This window comes from Halyomorpha halys, unplaced genomic scaffold (assembly GCF_000696795.3).
Source record: "Halyomorpha halys isolate HHAL.00 unplaced genomic scaffold, Hhal_1.1 Scaffold194.1, whole genome shotgun sequence".
NCBI lineage: Eukaryota > Metazoa > Arthropoda > Insecta > Hemiptera > Pentatomidae > Halyomorpha > Halyomorpha halys.
Window position 1 is genome coordinate 90,275 of NW_027108392.1, and position 11,474 is coordinate 101,748.

Below are 11,474 nucleotides of genomic sequence, written 5' to 3' on the forward strand. Positions count from 1 at the left end.
CGCTTATCCACTTTTTTGCATTTATTATTCTCCTGATATTAATGTATTATTTCATGTTAATTAATTTTTTTATTTTTATAATAATCCGTGATTAGAGAATGATTAGTTTATTTTGTTTTTATTTGTTATTTATGTTTATATCATTTTCTGTTTTATGCTTTTCTCTTTATTATTCTCGCTCTCACTATTATTACTGTTACTGCTGTACCATAGTTTGTTGATTAGTATTTTTGGATATCCATTTTCTTTCAATATATGTTGTATTAATGTTTTTGTTTCTTTTATGGACTTCATATCCGTTATTTTTTTAAGTCATGTTTAAGTAAGATTGTTGGTTGTTTTTAAACTAACAATATAATTTACATGTAATTTATGACCTAAGTAAATAAATTGTCTCAAAGATTCAAGGATAGGATTGGAAACAGTTCTGAGATCATACTAGGGAAGGGAGAAAAAGGAACTAGACGAGAAACTCCTAAGAGCCCTTCGTAGAAAAATATCAGGACGACTTGTTGTTTGACTTCACAATCTACTAAAAGCGTTAGCTATTAATCATTAGGTAATTCTTGTATGAAGAAGTATATTTAAAAAAACCCACCACATTGTCAAATTAGAAAAAAAAAAATTTATTTCGGCATCTCGCATTTATTAAATAAATAAAACACCAAACTGTGACAAACCAGGGCTTTAGGAAATGTTATTCATAAGTCACAATATCACTTTTTTAATTTAATTTAATTATTTTATTTTATTAATGGAATGTATTTAGCATCCCACCTGCCTTAATTGTATACGTCTAAACAATCTTAAAAAAAAAAAAGTTTTCAAGCACAGTAGAATTGTTTTAAAGCTCTGTAACGTTGATTTTATATTAATTTTGAAATCATCCTTTTATACTTATTTGTATGTCTATATCATATAATGCTTTTATAGGGTTCTTTAGAGAATTAGGGTGCAAAACTGTCTTCGAAATTAAAATTCGCATTAAAGAATAATAACCATTAATATCGTGTTTAGTGCATTTTATTGCATTAAAAAAATTATATTTATGTCATTATAGTATATTTTTATGCCATTAATAATAGTAACTAAAATAATGTTAAGCAGTAGTGTTTTATATATATTATATTCCTAAATTACCTCTAGTAGTATTTCCTGGATTTATGACTTTTCATTGAACAAGAAATAAGATTCAAACTGATCAAAGTATCTTAATCTTAATCTTCTCCTCTGTAAGATCCATTAATTAGTATATTACACATATTAACAAATATTTGTTTTAGGAATTTTCTTCTTTTTTTTAAGTATGTTTCAATGTTTTCCTTAATTACAGTCCTTGGCATAATAGTTTTAGATCATCGATTTTATATTTTCTTTCAGTTTTCACAGAGTTCCAAATTGGAAATTGGAGTTTTCAATTATTATTGCAAAAATTATTTCCTCGAGTATAAATATTAAGTATGTTAGTATTAATATATTTATGCTAGATGTCCGCGATAGTATTAAAATCAATATGCTTCTACTGACCAAGGCTAATGGACTTAAACATGCTCTATATACGTGTTCCAATGTAATTTATTTCAAGCTATTGTTTTGTTCTCTCAAGTATATTTGATACAAATACATCCTAAATAAATTATAATATTAGGACAAAAGCTGGTTATAGTATGTTTAACTAATTGAGCGATAATTTTATAAAATATAAACAAAATTATTCAATGGAGAATTATAAATAAAATTTGATAAAAAAAAAAATTAAATGCTTGCGCTCTCATTCATCTTCCACTGACTTTTAATAACTGTGACGCAGTTGATAGAGAAGCGTTGGGATCTTCTGGAGTCCTGCCATTTTCTCCACAAGTGGGAAAGAAGAGATCGGTTCGGAGTCCCCCAGGCCGAATCTATATATTGTAAATAGGAATGATCGTGTGTAAGATATTATTTTACTTTAATTTTTTTTTTGTATTAATTAATTTTTCCCTTTGTTTTCATTTCTTATTTTGTACCCATTTAATGTATATATTTTTAAATATGGTATGAATGAGTTCTATCATCTATATTGCCATTGGCATACATATTGCAGAATGTAATATTACAAAATAAATAGCATTTTAAAAAATGGGTAAAAAAGCCAAATGATTAAAAATGAGAGTGACAGGTTTCGAACGTCCGAATTAGTAAATGTTAAAAAAAAGCCAGTAAAATACAAAATTTATAAAAAAAAAAAAATAATATTTCAGGAACATGCTATTAACTAATACCAGATAAAATTCAACTGGAATAAGAATTATTAAAATTATACAGGTCTTGTTTAATCAAACAATGTAAATAGGTGAAACAATATTACCCTACTGAAGTGTAACTACAAACTAAACACGTGCACAAGCAAAATAAACTTGAGAATTATAACAACCACGAAAACTGGCGCGTTGCTTATTAATTTTAAATGTTTTCACTGAATAATCAGTTATGTTAATTACTAGAAATTCACCAATAATTGTATAACCAATGGAAAAAGAGATAAATGTAAAATCTCAAAATGACGAGTCCCTCGAAAATATTTCCAATTTTATCCAAAAAAGATTTCCGAGGAATCCTCATAAGCATTTCTAATATTGATGTTTTCTTCGAAAAGGTATGCCTTTTCAGTTTAGAATTTACAGGTATCAAAGGAGAAAATATTCTTGCCAATAAGGCGGATGGAATCCTTTCTTTGATCTTTGAACACTTCTTTTCATTCGTTTTCTGTAATATTTTGTGAACTAGTTTCAATGATTGGAAATAGTAATTAAAATTTATCTAATTTGCGAAGTCATTACTAGTTCAAACCCAACTCATCATTTGAGATTAGTTTATAATACATACACTGGAATCGTATAGTAGTCAAGCTAAGGATAGGTCGTTATAACAAGTTTTGAAATCCGAACATAACTCTATTTTCGTATGAAGTACAAAAAAGCAATAAAATAAATACTTAATGTCTCCCATGAATGACAGAAATAATTCTAACCTCCAACCTAAATTCGAAATATTTAGAATCCTAGGGAAGTAAGGTTGAAAATGCAGAGTATCGGCGTGAAAATAAAAATAAACGTCCGTTCACCGCCAATTTTGAAAAATTATTTAAGTGATTCTACAATCAGAAACAAACAATTTACTTATGAGAAATTTTAAACAAAAAAAAAAAGAAATCGAAGCTACTTTATTTGTTATCTGCAGTTTGGAAAATTACTCAGACATGTTTTTTCAACTGAAATTCTTGTATTTCAGAATATATTAAAAGAAATATGCAAATAGGAAAATTATTACTTGACCGAATCCGACACGGGGCGTTGACTTTTTCATTGAGTGGTGGTCCCACAAAATGTAAAACTTAACCCCCAACCATGGTTAGGCAGTACTGAATTCCAATGGGAGTTTTGGCTGAAAAAAAAGAACTGTACCGAAACGAGTTATTACACAATATATTAACATTTTACTCTAAATTGCAGGGTTTCATTAAGGCTAAATAAAACAAGCTACAAACATTGTAGAATTTAGCAGGACTTTAAGAATTGATAGCTGTATAAAAATGTTATTTAGGCCTGTATAAAAATATACGAATTAATTAAAAAGGTATAAATTAATATGGATAGAATGACTATTAATAACAACTACAAAAGTGTCTAGTATAATTGAAAATGTACCGCTGGAGTAATAACTAGTTAAGAAATGATTAATAAAAGTAATATTTATCGGAAAAAACAAAAAAATTTAGGTGATAGATAAACGTAGGAAAATATATAAATAAATTAATGAAATAGGAGAATGCTAACCTGAGTTGTAAAATATAATCAATTACCTAAAAGAAAACATTTAAATTGAGAAAAGCGGGTGATAACAGTCAAAGGTGCAGTAACGTATTAATACTATTTAAAAAAAAAGTATCGTAAGTATAAAAAAATAATAAGGTAATATAAATGTAAAAATAAGAATAAAAGGGGATATAAACGATCGAAGAAAGTGAAATAATAAAAACAAAGAATACATAGGAGAAAAATAGAAACATTTATAAATGTAAAATAGTTAATTGAGAGTATAAAAAAGAAACATATATAAAAAGATAAAGTTAATAAATAAATAATAAAATTAACGGAATAGTCCTACAATTAAAACTGATTATACCATAAAAATAGAGATGAAAAATACTACCTGAGATACAAAATTTAAATAAAAGTAGTAACAGATAAATTTTTAGAACATATCTAAAATTTCACAAACCTATTAGCCACAAAAGTGATAAAAATTTTATTTTCCTTATCTACAGACATATCCAAAACCTAATTAAACATGATTAACTTCATTATAATGAATAACTACCCCCACTCTACCCTATGTTTTTTTAATTTATTTTTCTCGTTTTTCATTGACTTTATTTCTTAGTATTTAAGTCATTACCCCTCTTTCCCACTTGATTATCTCACTGTTTATAAATTATTTTTCTCCCTTTAGCATTTCCCTTCCAGTTTTATTCCATATCTGATATAAAACTTGGGAAATGTTAGGAATTTGTTTAGACGTGGTCTAATTAAAATGTCATCAAATTCCATCTAATATTTTGGATATTCGTGCGAAAAACTCCTTTTTCCTACACCTTTATTTCAATAAAAACAGAAATATTTCTAGATTCTATATTTCACTTTGTTTTATTTTCTCCAACTTTTGGGCCCTAAGGCTATTATCAAGGAAAACCTTAAATCTTCATAATTTTTCCAAACATTTCATTCATCTCGTAACAAATATTTATATCATCTCCACTGTTGGTTTGTCCAAGTATTAAAAAAAATTCATATTGCAAGCTATTTTACCCATGTCGTTTATCTTAAAAAACTAATATATTTTGATAATTGATATCACACTTTTACTGTGAATAAAGTCATTAGTTACTTATATTCTTATAATAACTTCATGTCAACAACCCCTCGTTCCATCGATTTTATTCTCAAACGACAAATTAATAACCTTGAAATATGTACAATTACCTGCGAAGCAGATATCAAGGATATATATTTTTTTGTAAGGATATTAAGGAGATCTTATCTTAAGAATAATTATGTTTATTATTGTATACATATTCCTATTTTTGTATTATGTATTGGTTTTTGTTTGAGATAATAAAGTTAATAGAAGGGAGAAAGATCCAATTACCTGCCCTCGAAACATCATTAAAAAATAAATGATAATTTTCAGAAAATAAAATTTTCACAAGGGAATGTAAATAGGCATTTAAAAATAAACATGAAATTATAGAAACAGTAAAGAAGTTAAACAGACCTATGCAATTGGTAAACATTTTTTGTTAATTGAGTATGTGTTATGAAATTTTACAGTGTAATTGTTTTACGACTCTTAAGATAAGATAAAAACATTACCTGAGGGGATCTGTCAGAATCGATCTCGCAGACGGCCCTCGGGGTGTCGAAGAAGAAGGAAGTTACAACAAATCCAAGACAAATATTTGTGTAAATAGTAGGCCCGATTCTCTCATATTATAGCTTATTCTACCGAGGGCTTCTGTTTATCCGGCCCGTCCTCTTGCTTACACAGCTACTCCCATGTCCCCGGGACTCCTTAGATAAAAGATAAAATACCTTCTTTGCGAAGAGGCTTAATAACTTCATTCCTGGCGCTGATTTCCTTTATTTTCCGAGAATGAGAAAAAGGATATTTTATATTGAACAAAGAGAAATAACACTTCAATCGTTAGAAAACGTTTATAATGAAATTGAGAACTAATGCATTCAAATTAAAATAAAATAGAATTTAATTTCAGTTTCCAGATTAAAACTTCAATTACATATGCAATGTGCATCATTCAGTAATCGTGAATTTTATATTTTCGATTCAAAATTAATTTAAATTTATTAATTCTGTTTAGTTTTTGTAAATCGCTTTTCAACATGACTCAAAAAATTGATGTAGATTTAAATTAGAAATATATGTACTAATTTTACATATTTAAAATAGTATCCCTGAATTTTATCGTCGTGTTTTTTCCATTATTATTAAATCCGTTCAAGCGTTCAGAAAGATCAGTTTCGGATCTTTTTAATTTTTTTTTCTTTTTACTTCAAAACCTGAAAATATTTATTTCTATAAATAATACCTCGAGTAATTTTTGATATATCCTAAAATATTTCGAGAGCCAAGAAGGGCGAGCCCAAGCCACTGGGCCTGCCCTAATTCCGGAGATCCCAACCTGTATAATTAAATAATTCCTAACACCTGTCTCTGCCTAAGCCGATTATAGAAGGGTCCTCTTCTGAAGAAAAATAATAGAATTTCTATTGCAGTTTCAAATCGGATATAATTAATTTATCATCTCACTAGACAAAAAGATTATTTTAAATTAAATTAACATTTTAGCTTATTATTTAGTAAAATATATACTGAACATAGAAAATAGTAAAACAATAAAATCATGTTTAAAAACAAAAGAACTATAGTATTATACTCAAAACTATGACGTACGGAACAGAAACTTGGAACATAAATATGGACTACAAGCAAATAGCAAATAGGATAAAGTAATAAGTTAAACTGTCAGAGAAAAGGTTGAAGTTTAAAAAAACATTTTGAAAGAGATGGATCAAAACCATCTTAAGTGGTGTGGATATTTAAAAAGATTATCTAATGGAAGAATATGCTTGTGGAAAATAGGTGATAGAAGTGGACGAGATAAACCAAGAGAAACCTGGAACAAAGAAATGAAAGAATTCTTGATGGAACTCAAGGAATAGGCCTTTTGTTTAGGAAATAGGCATTAAAATAAGATTATCTACAGTTACATTACTGATATTAAAAAGTTTCAAGTCACACAAACAGCAGATTATGACAAACGCCAATTCAGGCATTGATAGGACTGAAAACCAATAAATCACCTGAAAGAAGATCAGCACTTCTCACCTCAACAACTCGAAGTAGCCTAATAGAAATAATTCTTTTGGTATAAACAGATCAAGTGGATACTAAATTTCTTATTGGATATTTCGGTTTTAACTTAACTTCGTTAAAGAAACCTTGTCTCTATAATGATAAATGAAAGAATAGAGAGTGATGACATCAATTCAGTAAAAGTGACAACATTTATATTATTAATAGTGAAAAAAGGCATTAGATAGCGTTGAAGACAATGTATAGTATTGTTATAATATTATTTAAATAAAATAGTTTGAAATGTAAGTACAACCATAGTTATAAATCATAAATTATAATTAACAATAAAATATAACTATTTAGCATTTGATTCACGGTTATGATTCATGTGGCAAAAAAAAAAAGTAAAAACCTGAAAAAATGTACAAGAGGTACACTGTATATCCGCAAATTTTTCTCTGATTAATTTTCCATACAATCTACTATAAAATTTATTCTAATTGAGTCATCTTCAAACAAAATTAACTTTTCATTATCTGATATGAGAAATTTATGGCCATGTTTTTTTAAAATCCTTAATCATCATCACAATTTAAATGTTTTGACATATTATACTTATGCATATTATTTTCTTTTTTTAATAATGAATTGGCAGGTTTGATATGTTTGAATATGGAATTGTAAATTTATTCATCAATAACTTATTTCTAAAATAATTTCTCATTCTTTGTTTTTTTTTCTTATAATTAATACCGGACAGACTAAAGCTATCGTAATTGGAACTTCCTCTCTCTCTTTAAATATATCCCTGGACCCCCTAACATTTTCCTAAACAATACTCCTATCTTCCATACGTAAGTCAAAAATATTGGGGTAACTTTTGAACAAACTTTATCCTGGAAACCGTAGAAGAAAGTAGAGATTAAATAAACGTCTTGAAAGAATAAATATAAATAAAAATAATAATAATGATATCGAATGATAATAAATGAGCAAAGAACAAATCAGAACCACCTACCTGTTCAAAGCGAAAGGTTGAACAGAAGGTAAAAGTAAAGCGGAAGCGTGGGGAGGAGTGGGGAGGCGGTGGCCAGCCGTTTAACGACTATATTTCTATTTCAAATACGTCGCGTATACTGGAAGTAGTCATAAAGATATGATGAAAAATGGAAAATAGTAAGAGAAAGATACAGCAATATGATGATAATAATAATAATTATAATAATTTTGTAATTTAGGAATAACTAAGAAAAATTAGAATGATACATATCGTTACTAATAATGCGAGTATATACTGAAGAAAATTTAGTTAGGGTAGTTAATACAATATAGGATATAATGACAATGATTGTAAAAGAAATAACTAATAATAAGTAAAAGTAAATGAAGGGTATTAAAAAATAAATAAATAAAAATTTACAAAGAAATAAATAATAAAAATAATTTGACAATTATAACAACTGTAGTTTTTATATATCGTGAAAATAATTATTTATCTACACTGATAATAGTAATAGTAAAGATAACAGGAGTAACATGAATATTATAAAGTGAAATAAGGTAATTTAAAAATCGGAAGAGAAAGTTTACAAAATAAGTACAAGGTGAGATGTAAAAAAATGAACATAAAAGGATTAAAAATAAGTAATAAAGTATAGAAATAAATGAAAAATTGTGATAGATGTTAACAATATAGGTGATGATAATGATAAGTGAAATAAGTTTATTAAGACGTTTATTTAATCTCTACTTTCTTCTTTTTTTTCCGTATTGATTTTGTTTTATGTACGCCTCCAATACTTTTTTAACTTTATATTTTACGTATTTTTTAAAAATTTTTACTCTTGCCATTGTTACTTATTTTTTATTCTTATCATTGTTTATTCAAGTTTATTTTATATTGATACTATTTTATGTCTTTCTTCCTTTTATTTATATGTAATTTCTTATCACTTAATTTTTGTATAATATTTATCCTAGGTTAAATTACCTTATTGTTGTAATATTCTCAGTTTTTTTTGTATCCTTTTAGCCCTGATGAAGCCATGCAAAGTGGGGCGAAACGTCGGACATTAAAATAGTTATAAACTATTTATTTCATTTCACATAATTTAATTATTACAGTCATATTATTTAAAATACCATTGACTTTCCTTGTACAGAGTGTGGGACCAGTGTAACGTGGTGCAGGACTACCTCACTGTTTACGACGGAGGCTCAACGACAGACCCGGTTCTCGTACGGCTGTGTGGTGGTGACGCGGTGCCAGATATCATATCCTCTGGGAACAATATGCTCCTCGAGTTCCACACCTCGCCTTATGACAACCCCTTCCATCCTGTACCACTCAGCTTCCTCCCAGGGTTCGAGCTAGAAGTACAGGTAAGTTCCTAGTTGTTGTAATAAGTAGATACATCATAATTTTAAAGATATTTCTTATCATAAAGCAATACAAAATCATAATAAAAAATTCAACAAGAATGAACAGTAAAATTAATATATATGGTTTAGTATAAATTTAGGGACTTTGGATTTTTTTTTTGTACTATACAAAAATGCTCCATCATCCGTATTGGTCGACTGTGTTCCGATTTCTACACTCATCAACGTCCTATCATTCATTAACACATGTTGTTAATGATATATAAACATTGTACCAAGTCTAACAGGGTTATATAAGGGACTCTTTCTTATTTCTATATTATTCATAATTATGCAGAGTTGTGGATAATTTTGTCCAATCCTATCTTAAGGAAGGGTGAGTGTTAGAAACTGCAGTTAATAATGAAGTAGAGCTCTTAAAATCATTTAAATAAATTTGGATTTCAAGTTTTGAAAAAAAAATATCTACTTAAGTAATAGAATACTATTTCTGGGAATTTTTCTGCTGAATTGTTATTTCTCTATTGTTGTCTGGCCAATTGTTACTCTAGTGACCTATTTTTGAAGTTTAAGCAGTGTAATACAGCGATTGGACTAAAAATAATGTTTCGTTTTCATTAAAATAATTCACTAGAGTTAAAATTATTATTTTGACATTTCGCTCACAAATTTTCAGCGCAAGTAACAAAATCAGAAGATTTTTTTTTTCAACAAATTTAAATATAATAAATTAATATTCATATGACGGAACTTCTCAAAATTTCTACGTAATATTAGAATTTTATAGATAAATCCATAAGCGCTGGAATTTTTTTTTTCAAATTATTTTATCAATTTGAATTTTAATATAATTGTAATAATGGAATTTTGGTTTCCACTCTTTCAGATCAGTAAATTTTTCGTAAATACATGCAATGCCCTGGCTCAGCCATGATAGTTTACTAGTATAATATACTGAGGTAGTTTCATCTTTTGTAAATATTGCAAAATTTTATATATATTTTTTTTATCTGAAAAAATGTAAACTATTCGGTTGGAACTGATATTTTTTTTTCATTAATAATCAAATCATTGCTATAATAATACTATCCACATCAAAACATATAAGCATATTTTTTAATCAGTTGTTTATATTCATACAATCAGTTTTATGTGCATCAAAAAATTCCTGAAGGTTTTTTTTTTAATAAATATTTTTAATTCGTGATCATTCCATTTTGTCATAATACAAAAATAATCAATTAAAATTAATTATTATATATTTATTTATTGGAATCACTCTTTGTCAATAAACCTTGGCAATTTTTGCAAAAAAAAAAAATAAATAAATAAAACTTTCCGTAATTTTCCGAAAAAATAATAATATTAAAATTAGTTATACTTTTACTTGTTGAGACAGATGAGAAGTAACATTTTCCGATAATCACAAGAAAACAAACCTAGATTTTACCAAAATGTACTTGATAAATAAGCCTTAGGATCAATACTTAATTTAATGGGAGGATTTCCTGCTCCTTCTTCACTTATTTTTCGAAGTCAGAAAATCCATGGCGTGTTAATCATAATTTTCAAAACATTAATGAAACAGTAACGTGCTGCGCTAATGAAAAAAATAAAATGATTTTTTTATTTTTGATTGCTTATGAGTTTTATTATGACTACTTTTATTTTTAATACTGGCTAATGAGTTCCTTCTTTCAGTTCCTCATTATTGTTCTTTTATCTTTAGTTGTTTTATTATGTAATAATTGTAACGATATTGAATTTCTCTACACAACGGTCCCCAATAATTTTTTCTTTTTTTTTTTAATATTTATTTATTGTTATTTATAACTGTACATTATAATACATTTAGTGAATCTAATCTAAGTTAAATTGGAGTGTTACAGGCGTGTAGAGAAACTACCCATTAGTAGCACTCTAATGACATTTTACATTAGCTGGTCTCGTGGCCATCTTCTTTTCGGGCACCTTGGAGGATTGTCAGGAATGGAAGAGGATGCAAGATTAGAAACTAGGTGGTTTGAGTGGTTAGAGAGTTTATGATGGAAGGAGTGATATCTGGTTCGGGTTTTTGGTTTTTTACATAGGGAACATTAAGGTCTTTATGTATGATTTTATTTGTGACAAAGTAAGGAGCATTGAGGATTTTACGAAGGATTTTGGATTGTAAGGAT

General features: G+C 27.5%; 1 protein-coding gene across 1 annotated transcript in view; it reads left to right on the forward strand.

Annotated features, from left to right (window-relative positions):
- Positions 1-11,474, forward strand: part of LOC106679333 (uncharacterized) — a gene marked incomplete at its 5' end in the record, with an annotated part of 135,046 nt that overhangs the window by 64,254 nt on the left and 59,318 nt on the right. Inside the window, 1 exon segment of the mRNA XM_014418432.3 lies at positions 9,078-9,297. Within this exon segment, the coding sequence (XP_014273918.3) occupies positions 9,078-9,297 (220 nt within the window).